We start from the raw sequence: 22,495 nt of genomic DNA, 5'->3' as shown, positions 1-22,495 counted from the left end.
GCTGACAATAAATTCATAAGGAACTCCAAAACAAAATATGTATATCTTAGAATTCATAAATGACACCGGTGATAATGGACTCTCCCAGCATACGGTTACAACCAACAAGAAAATTAATCTCTGGTTAGGCTGCATCATCAATGAATGAAAAGGAGTATGGTCATGTTAACAATCTTCAAACCTCTTTTTAAAGGATGTCATTATTTCCCCACTCCTCACTGCAGTACACCTTTGAAGCTGCTGGCACCACAGAAATGAAGTTTGGGGTTTGTGCAATCAAAAAATTAATTAAATTACTACATTTTACTCACACATAAAATTATGTGCTAGGAAACAAAAATCATGATCAGTGGAGCCCTTTATTGAATATTTTTTGGTATAGGTACAAGTAGATTATAATCTCAACAAACTCTGAAGGTCATAAGTAATGACAGTTGAGCCCAGGAATAAAAGTTTTTAGTTTACCAAAAGGAATTATCTGCTAAATTTTGTCAAGACGTCTAATATCATTGACAAAAATATGAAATAGATAAATGCAAGAGGCCACAGAATTACCAAGGTACTAAGCAAATAGGGTAAAAGATTAATTACCGACAGGTAGTGAAATAATGACTCTGATATCTCAAGAATCTATATATACTATCTATATATTACTTCTTTTTCATGTGCAGTATACCGAAATATTACAGCTTACCCAATGATAGAATGTGTTGCCATCATGAAACTTCCTTCTGGACAAGTCCCGTCTGTGTCACGGAAGAATTTGGATTTTGTTTGCACACGAATAAAATGATCTCCTCCAATCTGAAATGTGAATTTTCGGTATGTATAAATATAACTTAACTATCTGTCACTTCATAATACATAATTCATATCCAGTATCAAAAGCACAATGTCAAATCTTCCTCAAACACTTCAGTAGTCAATGGTTATTTGCAGAAAGCAATTGCAATTCTGAAATTATGAGGAAAATAAGAAGGCTTTAAAGACTGATATACCATATTCTACCAAAGGCACAGCCCTATGGAAACTAATATGTCATTAGCCATTGGTATCTCTGCCTCAAGCCTATTACTGCCAAGAATCAAGAAATGGCTTTTCAAAAAGAATGGAAGGTAAGGACAGGAAAAAAGAATTAAATAATTACTTAAAGGATGCTGCCTACAGCTGATAAGTAATTCAAATCATTTTTCCTCCTTCAAAACCAAGATAACTCACCTACAAAGAAAGCCCTAAGAGCAACAGAGAGGATTCTGATACAACAGAAAAATTTAAAGACAAAACTAAAGTAAACCTCACCCTTAATGATAATTTGCCTCCTCGTTCCAGATCATCCTTTTCTGAAGGCAGCATAACTAAAATTCAGTCACACAAAGGAGGTCAAACAGATTCAAAGAGAGATTTTTAGATAGAGGTGTATGCTGAATGCCAAAAGATTCCATTTACTTATCTCATCTGACAAGAGGTTCCTTAAAAAAGCCACTTTCCTCATAACAAGCACTCTAGCAGACTCCCCTTAATGTGAAAGGAGACAACTTCTCATTCAACCTAGAAGTGTTCCTTGCTGCTAAAGGCTTTAAGAAACCAGAATGAACTAACATGTTCTCTTAAGTTATCTTCATGATCACAAAATTTTTGAGCATTTTGACTGGATAAAAAGAATGATGCCCTAATGGAGAAACTTATCTTAAGATCTAACACTCATTTTTCATTAAAAATATTGAATTTGGATTAATCTTACCTGCAAAACGTAATCTTCATGATAAAATGCTCTTACAATATCTCTACATACTGCAAGAATGTCACAAATCCTCTTCCTTGTCCCAAAGTTATAAGGAACACAGATGTTATCAGAAATATTTGGAGCCATACTGCCCATAAAGCTGCTCAACAGAAAGTGAAATATCCAGGATCTTAGAAAGCTTCAATTTCAGATGAGAGAAAGAAGCTACAAGTTTTCTTTGAAAACAAAAAGACTGGGGGTGTCACACACTACAAACTATGTTAAGTACCACAATCAACTGATTCAACAAAGCACTCTTAAATGTAGCAACAATGCTACTGGTTTCATTTTTGATACAGTAAAACCTGTTACCTGAAATGCATGGGGAATCATCCATTTTGGATAAGTTTTCTGGTTACTTGAGTTTACTGAATAAAATAAATAATTCAGAAATTTTAGCATTTCAAAGTATCTTGCATACCTGTAAATTATATTTATCTTATTTTGCTTTGTCGCTGTCTCCCGCGTTTGTGAGGTAGCGCAAGGAAACAGACGAAAGAAATGGCCCAACCCACCCACATACACATGTATATACATACACGTCCACACACGCAAATATACATACCTATACATCTCAATGTACACATATATATACACACACAGACATATACATATATACACATGCACATAATTCACATTGTCTGCCTTTATTCATTCCCATCGCCACCTCGCCACACATGGAAGAACATCCCCCTCCCCCCTCATGTGTGCGAGGTAGCGCTAGGAAAAGACAACAAAGGCCCCATTCGTTCACACTCAGTCTCTAGCTGTCATGCAATAATGCCCGAAACCACAGCTCCCTTTCCACATCCAGGCCCCACACAACTTTCCATGGTTTACCCCAGACGCTTCACATGCCCTGATTAAATCCACTGACAGCACGTCGACCCCGGTATACCACATCGATCCAATTCACTCTATTCCTTGCCCGCCTTTCACCCTCCTGCATGTTCAGGCCCCAATCACTCAAAATCTTTTTCACTCCATCTTTCCACCTCCAATTTGGTCTCCCACTTCTCCTCGTTCCCTCCACCTCCGACACATATATCCTCTTGGTCAATCTTTCCTCACTCATTCTCTCCTTGTGACCAAACCATTTCAAAACACCCTCTTCTGCTCTCTAAACCACGCTCTTCTTATTTCCACACATCTCTCTTACCCTTACATTTCTTACTCGATCAAACCACCTCACACCACATATTGTCCTCAAACATCTCATTTCCAGCACATCCACCCTCCTGCGCACTACTCTATCCATAGCTCATGCCTCACAACCATACAACATTGTTGGAACCACTATTCCTTCAAACAGCCATTTTTGCTTTCCGAGATAATGTTCTCAACTTCCAAACATTCTTCAAGGCTCCCAGGATTTTCGCCCCCTCCCCCACCCTATGATTCACTTCCACTTCCATGGTTCCATCCGCTGCCAGATCCACTCCCAGATATCTAAAACACTTTACTTCCTCCAGTTTTTTTCCATTCAAACTTACCTCCCAATTGACTTGACCCTCAACCCTACTGTACCTAATAACCTTGCTCTTATTACAGATATATAAAAGCAAATAAGCTTTGAAATTCTTCACAAGTGCTGCCTTAGCCTCTCCCTTTGCCAGCCTCTTGCACAACTCCATCTTTTTGAGGTTTAGAAAGTTCCTCTTGCACTTGGTGCAACAAGTGAATGGCCTTGAGGAGTTGTAAGGCAATTGCTAACAATGCTTGATGGCCACCATTGTCCACAATAGTAATCCAGGGTGCACAAAATACAGAGAGGTGCAAACCAGCAAACAACACAAGAGAAAGCACATGGAAGATGGTAAACAATCACCAGCACCACAAAAAAAAGGGTGGGGAGTACACTCATCACGACAGGGCAGTGCAGTGCGCATGTGATTTTAAATATTTATAGGTATCTTTTTCTTTCTTTTGATAACTAAGGGTTGCTAATCAAATCAGAAAAACATATGTTGTTCTGCACATTTTGTTGTCCTGAATTATGGATGATGGAGGTTTTACTGTACTAAAAAGAAAAGTGACAAAATAAGATACACAGATTCATTTCCATCACATACTTTGTAATACAGGTTGAGTATCCTTTCTTGATACTGGAAGTAACACAGCCATGCACTGCAAATACCTGTAGAAAGGTGCTTGGTAACACCAAGATTCTTTCACTGAAACTGGTCCTGGGATATTCTATAAACACATACAATAATAATGCACTTCTAAGCCCCTACCATGGTTCAGCTATGAAGCATTTTTAGCTTCATTCATTGTTCTGCGACATGGCAAACCTTCCCCCTAACGTGCAGCAACATGATTTCCCACCAAAGACAGATAATTTGCACAATCACTTGAGACACACCCTCTCTTCCCCACAACTCTTCACCTTTTCTGGTCCCTATCACCAACTGTTTTGAGGTAAGAGTTGGAGAATCGCCTTATCATGAGATGAATGACTGGAATGAGTTTGATATACATCCAAAAGAATGAAATTCATAATTAGTGCTGTTTCTGAAATCATGAAATTTTGAAATACCAAATTTGGCAGATGCTCATTTCATGGAAAGCAAGTTGTGATCACTTTGTTCAATTCAAACATGATGATAAATAGTTAATTTAAACAGTTTACATATATTATCAGATATTCAAAGATAAGGATAATCTTACATCATGTTGTTTAGTTTTAGAGAGTTCAACAACATTAAAATTACATAATTTGTGTCTTTAAAGACTTGAGGTGATTATATTGTTTTCATATCACTATACTTCAGATTAAAACTAACATGTCTTACAGGAAGAACAGTAGGTGGGCTGCCCAAAAGCTTCAGCTACTCGTCCTAAGTGAGGCTACTGACACTGATGCCAATGTGGAGCCCGAGGATGATCAAGATACCATACTGGACCCATATTCCTCCATGGATGATGATGCCTCTGTGCCACACACTTTCATAAGTGCAGCAATGTATGATATCTATGCCAACATTTTCACCAGCCTTCCTTTGGCAAGGAATCCATGAATGATAGCACGCAAGCAATAAGAGTGGAAACTGACCTAAGTATCCAAATCTGATGAATACAAAATAGATGAAGCAAGCAAAGATCCCAAGGGAAACAACCCTTGATTATAAATTCTGTGGTGATGTAGCAGCTCTCACATGGAAGCATGATAAGCCAGCTACAATCGCAACATATTAGAAGGAGATAGAGCCAAAGATCCTAAGGCTCTGTATGGATACACAGTTCAGGCTGCACGTTATTGCTATCTTATAAGCCACCTACAATTGCAACATATTAGAAGGAGATAGAGCCAAAGATCCTAAGGCTCTGTATGGATACACAATTCAGGCTGCAGGTTATTACTATCTTATCTTTTTCACTATTATCATTATATTTCATCGCTGTTTCCCCATCAGCGAAGCAGAGCCAGGAAACGGATGAAGAATGGCCCATCCACTCATATACACATACATATACATAAATGCACATATACATAAATACATATAACAACATTTTGGAAAGAATCACAATTTTGCGCGTGATCAAGATATTCCTGAGTCCACGGCGACTCATAGGAATATAACAACATATACATGCATATACATACACACCCATATGCATATATACACATGTACACATCCATAATTGCTTGCCTTTATCCATTCCTGGCGCTACCCTGCCCCACAGGAAAAGCATCGCTAACACCACCTTCAGGGGGGTAGCGCCAACATAACAGACAGTAAAGGCCACATTCATTCACACTCAGTCTCTAACTGTCTTGTATAAAGCACCAAAACCACTGCTCCCCATCCACATTCAGGCCATACAGACCTTTCCATGGTTTACCCCAGAATTTTCACATGCCCTGGTTCAGGGCAAATATGTAAATGACAATGTCTTCACTATTCCTTCTTCTATCTCTTAACCTTGTATATATGTACCATTTATTTACTTTCTTTTGTGTTTATACACACACACAGACTCTCTAGCCTAAGCCACCTAACCATCTATTACTTAGTCCTGAAGGAAGGATGAAAAGCTGGGTTGACTGTGTACCGGCTGCTTCTCCCAGGATTCAAACATGGGCAAGGCCTGTTGTCATGTATACTCTGGTACTTATCACAATCAGGGGCTGCCCATGTCAAATGTGTGGGTTCGAATTCTGGTTGTGGATATCTGACTAAGGCTTGAGTATATATACATATATATATTTTTATTTATTTATTTATTTTGCTTTGTCGCTGCCTCCCGCGTATGCGAGGTAGCGCAAGGAAACAGATGAAACAAATGGCCCAACCCACCCCCATACACCATGTATATACATACACGTCCACACACGCAAATATACATACCTATACATCTCAATGTACACATATATATACACACACAGACATACATATATACCCATGCACACAATTCACACTGTCTGCCTTTATTCATTCCCATCGCCACCTCGCCACATATGGAATACCATCCCCCTCCCCCCTCATGTGTGCGAGGTAGCACTAGGAAAAGACAACAAAGGCCCCACTCGTTCACACTCAGTCTCTAGTTGTCATGCAATAATGCCCGAAACCACAGCTCCCTTTCCACATCCAGGCCCCACACAACTTTCCATGGTTTACCCCAGACGCTTCACATGCCCTGATTTAATCCACTGACAGCACGTCAACCCCGGTATACCACATCGATCCAATTCACTCTATTCCTTGCCCTCCTTTCACCCACCTGCATGTTCAGGCCCCGATCACACAAAATCTTTTTCACTCCATCTTTCCACCTCCAATTTGGTCTCCCACTTCTCCTCGTTCCCTCCACCTCCGACACATATATCCTCTTGCTCAATCTTTCCTCACTCATTCTCTCCATGTGCCCAAACCATTTCAAAACACCCTCTTCTGCTCTCTCAACCACACTCTTTTTATTTCCACACATCTCTCTTACCCTTACATTACTTACTCGATCAAACCACCTCACACCACACATTGTCCTCAAACATCTCATTTCCAGCACATCCATCCTCCTGCGCACAACTCTATCCATAGCCCACGCCTCGCAACCATACAACATTGTTGGAACCACTATTCCTTCAAACATACCCATTTTTGCTTTCGGAGATAATGTTCTCGACTTCCACACATTCTTCAAGGCTCCCAGGATTTTCGCCCCCTCCCTCACCCTATGATTCACTTCCGCTTCCATGGTTCCATCCGCTGCCAGATCCACTCCCAGATATCTAAAACACTTTACTTCCTCCAGTTTTTCTCCATTCAAACTTACCTCCCAATTGACTTGACCCTCAACCCTACTGTACCTAATAACCTTGCTCTTATTCATATTTACTCTTAACTTTCTTCTTTCACACACTTTACCAAACTCAGTCACCAGCTTCTGCAGTTTCTCACATGAATCAGCCACCAGCGCTGTGTCATCAGCAAACAACAACTGACTCACTTCCCAAGTTCTCTCATCCACAACAGACTTCATACTTGCCCCTCTTTCCAAAACTCTTGCATTCACCTCTCTAACAACCCCATCCATAAACAAATTAAACAACCATGGAGACATCACACACCCCTGCCGCAAACCTACACTCACTGAGAACCAATCACTTTCCTCTATTCCTATTAGTGAAAGAGAAGAGAGAGGCATTTGGACGATTTTTGCAGGGAAAAAATGCAATTGAGTGGGAGTTGGGTTGAGAGAGTATCATTAAATTTTAGGGAGAATAAAAAGATGTTTTGGAAGGAGGTAAATAAAGTGCGTAAGACAAGGGAGCAAATGGGAACTTCAGTGAAGGGCACAAATAGGGAGGTGATAACAAGTAGCGGTGATGTGAGAAGGAGATGGAGTGAGTATTTTGAAGGTTTGTTGAATGTGTTTGATGATAGAGTGGCAGATACAGGGTGTTTTGGTCGAGGTGGTGTGCAAAGTGAGAGGGTTAGGGAAAATGATTTGGTAAACAGAGAAGAGGTAGTAAAAGCTTTGCGGAAGATGAAATCCGGCAAGGCAGCGGGTTTGGATGGTATTGCAGTGGAATTGATTAAAAAAGGGGGTGACTGTATTATTGACTGGTTGGTAAGGTTATTTAATGCATGTATGACTCATGGTGAGGTGCCTGAGGATTGGCGGAATGCGTGCATAGTGCCATTGTACAAAGGCAAAGGGGATAGGAGTGAGTGCTCAAATTACAGAGGTATAAGTTTGTTGAGTATTCCTGGTAAATTATATGGGAGGGTATTGATTGAGAGGGTGAAGGCATGTACAGAGCATTTGATTGGGGAAGAGCAGTGTGGTTTCAGAAGTAGTAGAGGATGTGTGGATCAGGTGTTTGCTTTGAAGAATGTATGTGAGAAATACTTAGAAAAGCAAATGGATTTGTATGTAGCATTTATGGATCTGGAGAAGGCATATGATAGAGTTGATAGAGATGCTCTGTGGAAGGTATTAAGAATATATGGTGTGGGAGGCAAGTTGTTAGAAGCAGTGAAAAGTTTCTATTGAGGATATATATATATATATATATATATATATATATATATATATATTTATTTTTTTTTTTTTTTGCTTTGTTGCTGTCTCCCGCGTTTGCGAGGTAGCGCAAGGAAACAGACGAAAGAAATGGCCCAACCCACCCCCATACACATGTATATACATACGTCCACACACGCAAATATACATACCTACACAGCTTTCCATGGTTTACCCCAGACGCTTCACATGCCTTGATTCAATCCACTGACAGCACGTCAACCCCGGTATACCACATCGCTCCAATTCACTCTATTCCTTGCCCTCCTTTCACCCTCCTGCATGTTCAGGCCCCGATCACACAAAATCTTTTTCACTCCATCTTTCCACCTCCAATTTGGTCTCCCTCTTCTCCTCGTTCCCTCCACCTCCGACACATATATCCTCTTAGTCAATCTTTCCTCACTCATTCTCTCCATGTGCCCAAACCATTTCAAAACACCCTCTTCTGCTCTCTCAACCACGCTCTTTTTATTTCCACACATCTCTCTTACCCTTACGTTACTTACTCGATCAAACCACCTCACACCACACATTGTCCTCAAACATCTCATTTCCAGCACATCCATCCTCCTGCACACAACTCTATCCATAGCCCATGCCTCGCAACCATACAACATTGTTGGAATCACTATTCCTTCAAACATACCCAGTTTTGCTTTTCGAGACAATGTTTTCGACTTCCACACATTCTTCAAGGCTCCCAGAACTTTCGCCCCTCCCCCACCCTGTGATTCACTTTCGCTTCCATGGTTCCCTCCGCTGTCAAATCCAATCCCAGATATCTAAAACACTTCACTGCCTCCAGTTTTTCTCCATTCAAACTTACCTCCCAATTTACCTGACCCTTAACCCTACTGTACCTAATAACCTTACTCTTATTCACATTCACTCTCAACTTTCTTCTTTCACACACTTTACCAAACTCAGTCACCAGCTTCTGCAGTTTCTCACATGAATCAGCCACCAGCGCTATACCATCAGCGAACAACAACTGACTCACTTCCCAAGCTCTCTCATCCACAACAGACTGCATACTTGCCCCTCTTTCCAAAACTCTTGCATTCACCTCCCTAACAACACCATCCATAAACAAACTAAACAACCATGGAGACATCACACTCCCCTGCCGCAAATCTACATTCACTGAGAACCAATCACTTTCCTCTCTTCCTACACGTACTCATGCCTTACATCCTTAAAAAAAATTTTCACTGCTTCTAACAACTTGCCTCCCACTCCATATATCCTTAATACCTTCCACAGAGCATCTCTATCAACTCTATCATATGCCCTCTCCAGATCCATAAATGCTACATACAAATCCATTTGCTTTTCTAAGTATTTCTCACATACATTCTTCAAAGCAAACACCTGATCCAAACATCCTCTACCACTTCTGAAACCACACTGCTCTTTCCCAATCTGATGCTCTGTACATGCCTTCACCCTCTCAATCAATACCCTCCCATATAATTTACCAGGAATACTCAAAAAACTTATGCCTCTGCAATTTGAGCACTCACTCTTATCCCCTTTGCCTTTGTACAATAGCACTATGCAAGCATTCCGCCAATCCTCAGGCACCTCACCATGAATCATACATACATTAAATAACCTTACCAACCAGTCAACAATACAGTCACCCCCTTTTTTAATAAAATCCACTGCAATACCATCCAAACCCACTGCCTTGCCGGCTTTCATCTTCTGCAAATCTTTTACTACCTCTTCTCTGTTTACCAAATCATTCTCCCTAACCCTCTCACTTTGCACACCACCTCGACCAAAACACCCTACATCTGCCACTCTATCATCAAACACATTCAACAAACCTTCAAAATACTCACTCCATCTCCTTCTCACATCACCACTACTTGTTATCACCTTCCCATTAGCCCCCTTCACTGAAGTTCCCATTTGTTCCCTTGTCTTACGCACTTTATTTACCTCCTTCCCAAACATCTTTTTATTCTCCCTAAAATTTAATGATACTCTCTCATCCCAAGTCTCATTTGCCCTCCCCTCCTTGTATTTTAACTTTCTAAAAGGGGAAACAGAAGAAGGAGTCACGCGGGGAGTGCTCATCCTCCTCCAAAGCTCAGATTGGGGTGTCTAAATGTGTGTGGATGTAACCAAGATGAGATAGATAGGTAGTATGTTTGAGGAAAGGAACCTGGATGTTTTGGCTCTGAGTGAAACGAAGCTCAAGGGTAAACGGGAAGAGTGGTTTGGGAATATCTTGGGAGTAAAGTTAGGGGTTAGTGAGAGGACAAGAGCAAGGGAAGGAGTAGCACTACTCCTGAAACAGGAGTGGTGGGAGTATGTGATAGAGTGTAAGAAAATAAACTGTAGATTGATATGGGTAAAACTGAAAGTTGATGGAGAGAGATGGGTGATTATTGGTGCATTTGCACCTGGGCATGAGAAGAAAGATCATGAGAGGCAACTGTTTTGGGAGCAGTTGAATGAGTGTGTTTGTGGTTTTGATGCACGAGACCGGGTTATAGTGTTGGATGATTTGAATGCAAAGGCGAGTAATGTGGCAGTTGAGGGAATAATTGGTATACATGGAGTGTTCAATGTTGTAAATGGAAATGGTGAAGAGCTTGTAGATTTATGTGCTGAAAAAGGACTGGTGATTGGGAATACCTGGTTTAAAAAGAGAGATATACATAAGTATACGTATGTAAGTAGGAGAGATGGCCAGAGAGCGTTATTGGATTACGTGTTAACTGATAGGCGCATGAAAGAGAGACTTTTGGATGTTAATGTGCTGAGAGATGCAACTGGAGGTATGTCTGATCATTATCTTGTGGAGGCAAAGGTGAAGATTTGTAGAGGTTTTCAGAAAAGAAGAGAGAATGTTGGGGTGAAGAGTGTGGTGAAAGTAAGTGAGCTTGGGAAGGAGACTTGTGTGAGGAAGTACCAGGAGAGACTGAATACATAATGGAAAAAGGTGAGAACAAAGGAGGTAAAGGGAGTGGGGGAGGAATGGGATGTATTTAGGGAAGCAGTGATGGCGTGAGCTTGGGAAGGAGACTTGTGTGAGGAAGTACCAGGAGAGACTGAATACATAATGGAAAAAGGTGAGAACAAAGGAGGTAAAGGGAGTGGGGGAGGAATGGGATGTATTTAGGGAAGCAGTGATGGCTTGTGCAAAAGATGCTTGTGGCATGAGAAGCGTGGGAGGTGGGCAGATTAGAAAGGGTAGCGAGTGGTGGATGAAGAAGTAAGATTGTAAGTGAAAGAGAAGAGAGAGGCATTTGGACGATTTTTGCAGGGAAAAAATGCAAATGAGTGGGAGAGGTATATAAGAAAGAGGCAGGAGGTCAAGAGAAAGGTGCAAGAGGTGAAAAAGAGGGCAAATGAGAGTTGGGGTGAGAGAGTATCATTAAATTTCAGGTAGAATAAAAAGATGTTTTAGAAGGAGGTAAATGAAGTGCATAAGACAAGGGAGCAAATGGGAACTTCAATATATATATATATATATATATATATATATATATATATATATATATATATATATATATATATATATCTTTCTTTCTTTTAAACTATTTGCCATTTCCCGCGTTAGCGAGGTAGCGTTAAGAACAGAGGACTGGGCCTTTTTTGGAATATCCTCACCTGGCCCCCTCTGTTCCTTCTTTTGGAAAATGAAAAAAAAACGAGAGGGGAGGATTTCCAGCCCCCCGCTCCCTTCCCTTTTAGTCGCCTTCTACGACACGCAGGGAATACGTGGGAAGTATTCTTAATCCCCTATCCCCAGGGATAATATATATATATATATATATATATATATATATATATATATATATATATATATATATATATATATATATATATTGGACGGTATTGCAGTGGAATTTATTAAAAAAGGGGGTGACTGTATTGTTGACTGGTTGGTAAGGTTATTTAATGTATGTATGACTCATGGTGAGGTGCCTGAGGATTGGCGGAATGCGTGCATAGTGCCATTGTACAAAGGCAACGGGGATAAGAGTGAGTGCTCAAATTACAGAGGTATAAGTTTGTTAAGTATTCCTGGTAAATTATATGGAAGGGTGTTGATTGAGAGGGTGAAGGCATGTACATAGCATCAGATTGGGGAAGAGCAGTGTGGTTTCAGAAGTGGTAGAGGATGTGTGGATCAGGTGTTTGCTTTGAAGAATGTATGTGAGAAATACTTAGAAAAGCAAATGGATTTGTTTGTAGCATTTATGGATCTGGAGAAGGCATATGATAGAGTTGATAGAGATGCTCTGTGGAAGGTACTAAGAATATATGGTGTGGGAGGCAAGTTGTTAGAAGCAGTGAAAAGTTTTTATTGAGGATGTAAGGCATGTGTACATGTAGGAAGAGAGGAAAGTGATTGGTTCTCAGTGAATGTAGGTTTGCGGCAGGGGTGTGTGATGTCTCCATGGTTGTTTAATTTGTTTATGGATGGTGTTGTTAGGGAGGTGAATGCAAGAGTTTTGGAAAGAGGGGCAAGTATGTAGTCTGTTGGGGATGAGAGAGCTTGGGAAGTGAGTCAGTTGTTGTTCGCTGATGATACAGTGCTGGTGGCTGATTCATGTGAGAAACAGCAGAAGCTGGTGACTGAGTTTGGTAAAGTGTGTGAAAGAAGAAAGTTAAGAGTAAATGTGAATAAGAGCAAGGTTATTGGGTACAGTAGGGTTGAGGGTCAAGTCATTTGGGAGGTAAGTTTGAATGGAGAGAAACTGGAGGAAGTAAAGTGTTTTAATATCTGGGAGTGGATCTGGCAGCAGGTGGAACCATGGAAGCGGATGTGTAAGTAGTAAAAGCTTTGCGGAAGATGAAAGCCGGCAAGGCAGCGGGTTTGGATGGTATTGCACTGGAATTTATTAAAAAAGGGGGTGACTGTATTGTTGACTGGTTGGTAAGGTTATTTAATGTATGTATGATTCATGGTGAGGTGCCTGAGGATTGGCGGGATGCTTGCATAGTGCCATTGTACAAAGGCAAAGGGGATAAGAGTGAGTGCTCAAATTACAGAGGTATAAGTTTGTTGAGTATTCATGGGAAATTATATGGGAGGGTATTGATTGAGAGGGTGAAGGCATGTACAGAGCATCAGACTGGGGAAGAGCAGTGTGGTTTCAGAAGTGGTAGAGGATGTGTGGATCAGGTGTTTGCTTTGAAGAATGTATGTGAGAAATACTTAGAAAAGCAAATGGATTTGTATGTAGCATTTATGGATCTGGAGAGGGCATATGATAGAGTTGATAGAGATGCTCTGTGGAAGGTATTGAGAATATATGGTGTGGGAGGCAAGTTGTTAGAAGCAGTGAAAAGTTTTTTTAAGGATGTAAGGCATGAGTACGTGTAGGAAGAGAGGAAAGTGATTGGTTCTCAGTGAATATAGGTATGCGGCAGGGGTGTGTGATGTCTCCATGGTTGTTTAATTTGTTTATGGATGGGGTTGCTAGGGAGGTGAATGCGAGAGTTTTGGAGAGAGGGGCAGGGGCAAGTATGCAGTTTGTTGTGGATTAGAGAGCTTGGGAAGTGAGTCAGTTGTTGTTTGCTGATGATATAGCGCTGGTGGCTGATTCATGTGAGAAACTGCAGAAGCTGGTGACTGAGTTTGGTAAAGTGTGTGAAAGAAGAAAGTTGAGAGTAAATGTGAATAAGAGTAAGGTTATTAGGTACAATAGGGTTGAGGGTCAAGTCAACTGGGAGGTAAGTTTGAATGGAGAAAAACTGGAGGTGAAGTGAAGTGTTTCAGATATCTGGGAGTGGATCTGGCAGCGGATGGAACCATGGAAGCGGAAGTGAATCATAGGGTGAGGGAGGGGGCAAAAATTCTGGGAGCCTTGAAGAATGTGTGGAAGTCGAGAACATTATCTCAAAAGGAAAAATGGGTATGTTTGAAGGGATAGTGGTTTCAACAATGTTGTATGGTTGTGAGGCGTGGGCTATGGATAGAGTTGTGCGCAGGAGGGTGGATGTGCTGGAAATGAGATGCTTGAGGACAATATGTGGTGTGAGGTGGTTTGATCGAGTAAGTAATGTTAGGGTGAGAGAGATGTGTGGTAATAAAAAGAGTGTGGTTGAGAGAGCAGAAGAGTGTTTTGAAATGGTTTGGTCACATGGAGAGAATGAGTGAGGAAAGATTGACCAAGAGGATATATGTGTCAGAGGTGGAGGGAACAAGGAGAAGTGGGAGACCAAATTGGAGGTGGAAAGATGGAGTGAAAAAGATTTTGAGTGATTGGGGCCTGAACATGTAGGAGGGTGAAAGGCGTGCAAGGAATAGAGTGAATTGGAACGATGTGGTATACTGGGGTGGACGTGCTGTCAATGGATTGAACCAGGGCATGTGAAGCGTCTGGGGTAAACCATGGAAAGTTCTGTGGCGCGTGGATGTGGAAAGGGAGCTGTGGTTTCGGTGCATTGTTACATGACAGCTAGAGACTGAGTGTGAACGAATGGTGCCTTTGTTGTCTTTTCCTAGCGTTACCTCGCACACATGAGGGTGAGGGGGTTGTTACTATATGTTGGCGGGGCGGCGATGGGAAAGAATAAAGGCAGACAGTATGAATTATGTACATGGGTATGTAAATATATGTCTGTGTGTGTATATATATGTATACATTGAGATTTATAGGTATGTATATGTGCTGTGTGTGGACGTGTGTGTATATACATGTGTATGTGGGTGGGTTGGGCCATTCTTTCGTCTGTTTCCTTGCGCTTCCTCGCTAACATGGGAGACAGCGACAAAGCAAAATAAATAAATAAATAAATATATATATATATATATATATATATATATATATATATATATATATATATATATTAGAATACTTCCCGTGTATTCCCTGCATGATGTTGAAGGTGACTAAAGGGGGCAGGACCAGGGGGCTAGAAACCCCCCCTCCTTGTATTTCAATTTCTAAAAAGGGAAACAGAAGAAGGAGTCAAGCGTAGAGTGGTCATCCTCCTCGTTGGCTCAGACTGGTGTGTCTAATGTATGTGGATGTAACCAAGATGAGAAGAAAGGAGAGGTAGTAGTATGTTTGAAGAAAGAAACCTGGATGTTCTGGCTGTGAGTGAAACAAAGCTCAAGGGTAAAGGGGAAGAATGGTTTGGAAAAGTCTTAGGTGTAAGGGCAGGGTTGGTGAGAGGACAAGAGCAAAGGAAGGAGTAGCACTACCTTTGAAGCAGGAGTTGTGGGAGTAAGTGACAGAGTGTAAGAAAGTACATTCTAGACTGATGAGGGTAAGACTGAAAGTGGATGGAGAAAGATGGGTGATTATTGGTGCATATGCACCAGGTCATGAGAAGAAAGATTATGAGGCAAGTGTTTTAAGAGCCGCTGAGCAAGTGTGTTAGTAGCTTTGATGCGCAAGACCAGGTTATAGTGATGGGTGATTTAAATATGAAGGTGAGTAATGTGGCAGTTTAGAGTATAACTGATGTACATTGGGTGTTCAATGTTGTAATTGGAAATTGTGAAGAGCTTGTAGATTTGTGTGCTAACAAAGGGCATTATTGGATTATGTGTTAATTGATAGGCATTTAAACGAGAGACTTTTGGATGCTATTGTGCTGAGAAATGCAGCTGGGAGGATGTCTGATCACTTTCTTGTGGAGGTGAAGGTGAAGACTTGTAGAGGTTTCCAGAGGAGAAGAGAGAATGTTGGGGAGAAGAGAGTGGTGAGAGTAAATGAGCTTGGAAAGGAGACTTGGGTCAAGAAGTACCAGGAGAGACTGAGTGCAGAATGACATGAGGGGAGTGGGTGAGGAATGGGATGTATTTAGGGAAGCAGTGATGGCTTGCACAAAAGATGTGCATGTGGCATGAGAAAGGGGGGAGGTGGGCAGATTAGAAAGGGTAATGAGTGGTGGGATTCGAAAAAGTAAGGTTGTTAGTGAAAGAAAAGAAAGAGTCGTTTGGATGATACTTACAGGGAAACAGTGCAAATGGCTGGGAGATGTATAAAAGAAAGCGGCAAGAGGTCACGAGAAATGTGCAAGAGATGAAAAAGAAGGCAAATGAGAGTTGAGGTGAGAAAGTATCATTAAATTTTAGGGAGAATAAAAAGATGTTTTGAATGAGGTAAATAATGTGTGTAAAACAAGAGAATAAATGGGAACATCAGTGAAGGGAGTGGGGAGGTAATAACAAGTAGTGATGAAGTGAGATGGAGATGGAGTGAGAATTTTGAAGGTTTGTTGAATGTGTTTCATGATACAGTGGCAGATATAGGGTGTTTAGGTCAGAGTGGTGTGCAAAGTGATAGAGTCAGGGAAAATGGTTTGGTAAAGACAGAAGAGGTAGTGAAAGCTTTGTGGAAGATGAAAGCCAGCAAGGTGGCAGGTTTAGATGGTATTGCAGTGGAATTTATTAAAAATGGGGGTGACTGTGTTGTTGATTGATTGGTAAGGATATTCAATGTATGGATCATGGTGAAGTGCCTGTGGATTAGCAGAATGCATGCATAGTGCCACTGTACAAAGACAAAAGGGATAAAGGTGCCAAACTACAGAGCATCAGACTGGGGTAGAGCAGAGTGGTTTCAGAAGTGGTAGAGGATGTGTGGATCAGGTGTCTGCTCTGAAGAATGTATGTGGCATTTATGGATCTGGAGAAGGCATATGATAGAGTTGACAGAGATGCTCTGTGGAAGGTATTAAGAATATATGGTGTGGGAGGGAAGTTGCTAGAAGCAGTGAAAAGTTTTTATCTAGGATGTAAGGCATGTGTGCAAGTATGAAAAGAGGAAAGTGATTGGTTCCCAGTGAATGTCGGTTTGTGGCAGGGGTGCATGTCTTCATGGTTGTTTGATTTCTTTATGGATGGGGTTGTTAGGGAGGGGCAAGTATGCAGCCTGCTGTCGATGAGAGAGCTTGGGAAGTGAGTCAGCGCTGGTGGCTGATTCGGGTGAGAAACTGCAGAAGCTGGTGACTGAGTTTGGTAAAGTGTGTGAAAGAAGAAAGCTGAGAGTAAATGTGAATAAGAGCAAGGTTATTAAGTTTGAAACTGAGAAGCTGGTGACTGAGTTTGGTAAAGTGTGTGAAAGAAGAAAGCTGAGAGTAAATGTGAATAAGAGCAAGGTTATTAAGTTTAGTAGGGTTGAGGGACAAGTCAACTGGGAGGTAAGTTTGAATGGAGAAAAACTGGAGGAAGTGAAGTGTTTTAGATACCTGGGAGTGGATTTGGCAGTGGATGGAACCATGGAAGCCGAGGTGAGTCACAGGGTGGAGGAGGGAGCGAAGGTTCTGGGAGCGTTGAAGAATGTATGGAAGGGGGGAACGTTATCTCGGAAAGCAAAAATGGGTATGTTTGAAGGAATAGTGGTTCCAACAATGTTATATGGCTGCGAAGCATGGGCTGTAGGTAGGGTTGTGCGGAGGACGGTGGATGTATTGGAAATGAAATGTTTGAGGACAATATGTGTTGTGAGGTGGTTTGATCGAGTATGTAATGAAAGGGTAAGAGAGATGTGTTGTAATAAAAAGAGTGTGGTTGAGAGAGTAGAAGAGGGTGTATTGAAATGGTTTGGTCACAAGGAGAGAATGAGTGAGGAGAGATTGACAAAGAAGATATATGTGTCAGAGGTGGAGGGAATGAGGAGAAGTGGGGGACCAAATTGGAGGTGGGAATATGGAGAGAAAAAGATTTTGAGGTATTGGGGCCTGAACATACTTATTCAATCAAACCACCTCACACCACATATTATCTTCAAATTTCATTTCCAACACATCCACCCTCCTCTCCACACCCAAATCTATAGCCCATGCCCCACAATCATATAACATTCTTGGAACCATTAATTTAGTTTCTACCCAAAAAAATGTGTAGGAACTAAATCAATGGGAACATTATGTCACTGAGAGTATACTCTCTAGACTGACAAGAAAGGTATATCATCATTTATACAAGGAAAATCCCTAACCTACAAATGGGTATAACTTTCTGCTGGAATGACATGCATGGAACTATTGAAGAATGCTGGCACTAAAATCAGAAGTTGCAATATGCACGAAAAGATAGAACAACTTGACCATCCAGAGCTTGGAACTCTTAAACACAATGCTTACAATAATTAAAACCACCATGAGATGCCTAGAAGAAAATTTAAGAGTGCCCTGGACATATTTACTAAGTGTACCAGACCAAACAGGTTGTGGGGACTACATGGGCACTGTGGGCAGCAGCTTCAAACAGCTTGGTTAACCAATGACCCAACCCAGCAGCCCAGTTAAGGCTGTGGGAGTTATACACCCCCAAGACAATTTTACGTACACTCCAGGTGGTCGGTTATGGTGGTGGTGGTTTGTAATGTTGGTGGTGGTTTTAGTGGTAGGCAATGATGGTTGTGGTGTTATGTATTCAAATCATTTTGGTCACAATAAATCATAAAATGTAATTTTTTTTTTCTTAAAGATAAGAACCATTGTGATGCATGCTCGGTAAATTAACATATGGTGATTTTTTTTGGTTAGGTAAATTTTATGGGTAATATTGGGTATGACATTTAAGCCTCCAGTCCCAAACCCTGAAATTACAGAGAAAACTACTGAACTGAAATTTGTAAAACAAAGAATAGCAATCTTACAAGTATTTATGTCCTGGCATACGCCATTGCTTTTTACACTTGAATGCCATTTCCTGTCTTAGTGAGGTAGTATTAGAAACAGGTGACTAGGCTTTCAGGAAAATCATTGCTTTGTTTTTCCCTTTTCCTCTTTTGGAAACTGACACCATAGAAAGTAAGCATTTCTAGTTCCCTGTTCCTGCTTTTTATAGTTTCCACAAAATGCTTGAGATAAGTAGGTAGAATTCTTTCTCTCCTAACCCCAAGGAATAGCATCTGAGAAAAACAAAACTGTCTGCTATAAACTGAATATACTTCAGTGAAACGACTGGATGAATGGTGTCAACAAATCAAATTACTATAGCTTTTTCATCTTCACAACTGAGCTGATCTCTTAAAAAGTACCAAAGAAAATTTGACCAAAGTTGTACATAGAACAACGAAGTTACTGTATTAATAGTATTGTCAAACTTAACTGGATAATGTTTTAAATATGTAGGGATTGTCTATCTTTTATCAAACCAAAGGTGACAACTAACAAAAGGTCAAAATCTAAAAAGCTATTAAAACAATGAAAAAGTGGGGTGAATGGACCAATCAATGTAACGCTTTTGTCTGCCCTCTATATATATGTTGCGGATGTGTGAGGCATGGAGATGGAAAACCTTAGGTTCTTGAAGTAACTATTAACATAGATAAGAGCTTCATTAAATGTGAGTGAGATAACCATACTCTAGGTAGAACATGTGAAGCACTCAAAGAGAAGCATGGGAAACTTACTGGATGGTTACCATGCAGGAAAGCATGTTCTGCCAATTTCTCCCATCATCCCTTGTCATCCAGTGCCTTGGCAGCATCTAGAACAACAATAATATTACCACATTTCAGGGCCAGCAGGAAATTTTATATATATATATATATATATATATATATATATATATATATATATATATATATATATATATATATGTATATATATATGTATATATATATGTATATATATATATATATATATATATATATATATATATATATATATATATATATATATATATATATATATATCCCACTCTCACCCACACAATATGGCATTACACCAAATCACACTACTACCATTCCACTAAAGAGCACTATAACAAGCATGCAGTGTGGATAATGTGCACACTAGCTTTACCATCAGGGAGAAATCTCATTTTTGGTACATAGGTAAGTAGGTACCAAACTATACATAGCCCTCACAAAATGTATCCTAGATGGTATGTACCAAGTACAACCCCCTTCCACACAGTACTAGCAGGAAAAGACATCAACAGAGTGTCTGGCACTGTCCCCAGCACATCATCAAACAAAAGATACCTAACACTGCCCTCCAAAATACTGAAAACAATGGTTGCCCAGCTTCACTGCTGGCCACCAAGCCAAAATCACTGAAAGCCTTCATCTCTAAAATCCTTATGCTCTATAAAGGAGTCTCCCTGGCACAATTCCTTCTCCAATCCTCTTCATACATGACTTCCACCTAGCTCCCACAGACCATAACATGATGGTTCTCTCAAATGCACATGACCTAACAATCACTGGCAACAACATATGGAACACTATATTACACAATTGGAACAATGGCATAGCAAGAAAAGAATGCCAGGACCAACACAAAAATCTTGACACCCTTTTGACCCCAAACAGACACATGTTCAGCCTGCACCCTCCTATCATCTTGTATGGTGAATCACTTACACTCAACAAAATACTTATCATCCTGGGTCTTACAAATGATACACAACGTTCACTTCACTAGGTTATGGGCTGAACAACAGAGCTCCTAAATTTATGTATTCATTTATCCTATGTGGGTATTAACTTCATCAATGTGATAAATACATTTTGCAGGAACATCAACACAAAATCTATCTGCCCACACAACATTTACCGGCACAAAATTTGGACAAACTAAAGGGTTCCTTAGCATCCTGTATAAACAATTCACTGGCTACACCCCATACTACATCTCACCTGCTTATTCATCAACCCCAACAAAAGCAAACTCAACAAAGCTACAAACCTCATAAAACAGAGCAGGCAAAACAATCACTAGCTACCAAGCAACTGTGAACATTCAACATCTACACAAAGAAAAAAAATATCCTCCCAAATCAACCTCGACTAAAAATACTGTACCTAGTTCTTCCCAACAGTACTACACCCTTCTGATCAAAACCATACCATGCTAATTGCCAACCCCCAAGCACAAGTATCTTTTATCTCTGTGTGACAATCTAATGACTTATACTCCCAGATATCTGCACTCCCAACAAAAACAACTCCAACAAAACATGTAAACTCCAATATGATCTGACAAGTGCCACATTGCCACCCTCCCACCTCAGTCTTATACACCATCTCCAGTCATACATGAATTTAAAGAAAAAAAAATGTACGTGTTATGCTTTCTCACCTAGGTTTTGAACATTATCCATCCTTAAAATACAACACACACCGGTTCTGCATAACTCAAGACACTCCATGACTATAATGCAACAAACAAAATGTGAACACTGACTGCTCGACTGCTCTACATGAACATACACCCATCACTATATACTTTCTGACCTATGGTTCCACCCAGTGGGGACCCTGGAGAAATAGGAAAGAGCTCCTAGGGAAGGAAGGTAAGATATGCATAAGTGTATGTCTATATGTGTGTGCGTGTGCCTAACCTTACCTTCCTGCCCACATATTCCCCGTGTGTCATAGAAGACAACTAAAGGGGGTGGGGGGGCTGAAAATCCTCCCCTCCTCATATTTCAATTTCTAAAAGGGGAAACAGAAGAAGGAGTCAAGCAGGTAGTGATCCTCTTCCTCAAAACCACAGAGTAGGGTGTCTAAAATGAGTGTGGATGTAACCAAGATGAGAAGAATGGAGAGATAGGTAGTATCTTTGAGGAAAGAAACCTGGATGTTTTGGCTCGGAGTGAAATGAAGCTCAAGGGTAAAGGGGAAGAATGGTTTGGGGAAGAATGGTTTGGGAAAGTCTTAGGAGTAAAGTCAGAGGTTGGTGAGAGGACAAGAGATCAGAAAGGAGTAGCACTACTCCTGAAGTAGGAGGTGTGGGAGTATGTGAAAGAGTGTAAGAAAGTAAATTCTAGATTGATGTGGGTAAAACTGAACGTGGATAGAGAGAAATGAGTGATTACTGGTGCTTATGCACCTGGTCATGAGAAGAAAGATCATGAGAGGCAAGTGTTTTGGGAGCAGCTGAGTGAGTGTCAGCAGCTTTGATGCACGAAACCAGGTTTTAGTGAAGGGTGATTTAAATGCAAAGATGAGTAATGTGGCAGTTTAGGGTATAATCAGTGTACATGGGCTACTCAGTGTTGTAAATGGAAATGGGGGAAGACCTTGTGGATTTGTGTGCTGAAAAAGGACTGGTGACTGGGAATACCTGGTTTGGAGAGATTATGCATAAGTAATGTATGTGAGTATGGGAGATGGTCAAAGGGCACTACTGGATTACGTGCTAATTGACAGGCATGTAAAAGAGAGACTTTAGGATATTAATGTGCTGAGAGAGGCAACTGGAGGGTTGTCTGATCACTATCTTGTGGAGGCGAAG

General features: G+C 40.7%; 1 protein-coding gene across 24 annotated transcripts in view; it reads right to left on the bottom strand.

Annotated features, from left to right (window-relative positions):
- The window catches only part of LOC139753727 (uncharacterized), a 1,039,260-nt gene that overhangs the window by 462,713 nt on the left and 554,052 nt on the right, over window positions 1–22,495 (bottom strand). For all 24 annotated transcript variants that reach the window (XM_071670490.1, XM_071670488.1, XM_071670497.1 and 21 more), the window contains one exon: window positions 695–804. In XM_071670490.1, the coding sequence (XP_071526591.1) occupies window positions 695–804 (110 nt within the window). The remainder of the gene's footprint in view (window positions 1–694; window positions 805–22,495) is intronic.

The sequence above is a fragment of the Panulirus ornatus genome, chromosome 15, assembly GCF_036320965.1.
Source record: "Panulirus ornatus isolate Po-2019 chromosome 15, ASM3632096v1, whole genome shotgun sequence".
In the NCBI taxonomy this organism is placed as follows: Eukaryota; Metazoa; Arthropoda; class Malacostraca; order Decapoda; family Palinuridae; genus Panulirus; species Panulirus ornatus.
Note: the sequence above shows the minus strand (reverse complement) of the source record. Positions and strands in the feature narration are given on the sequence as shown.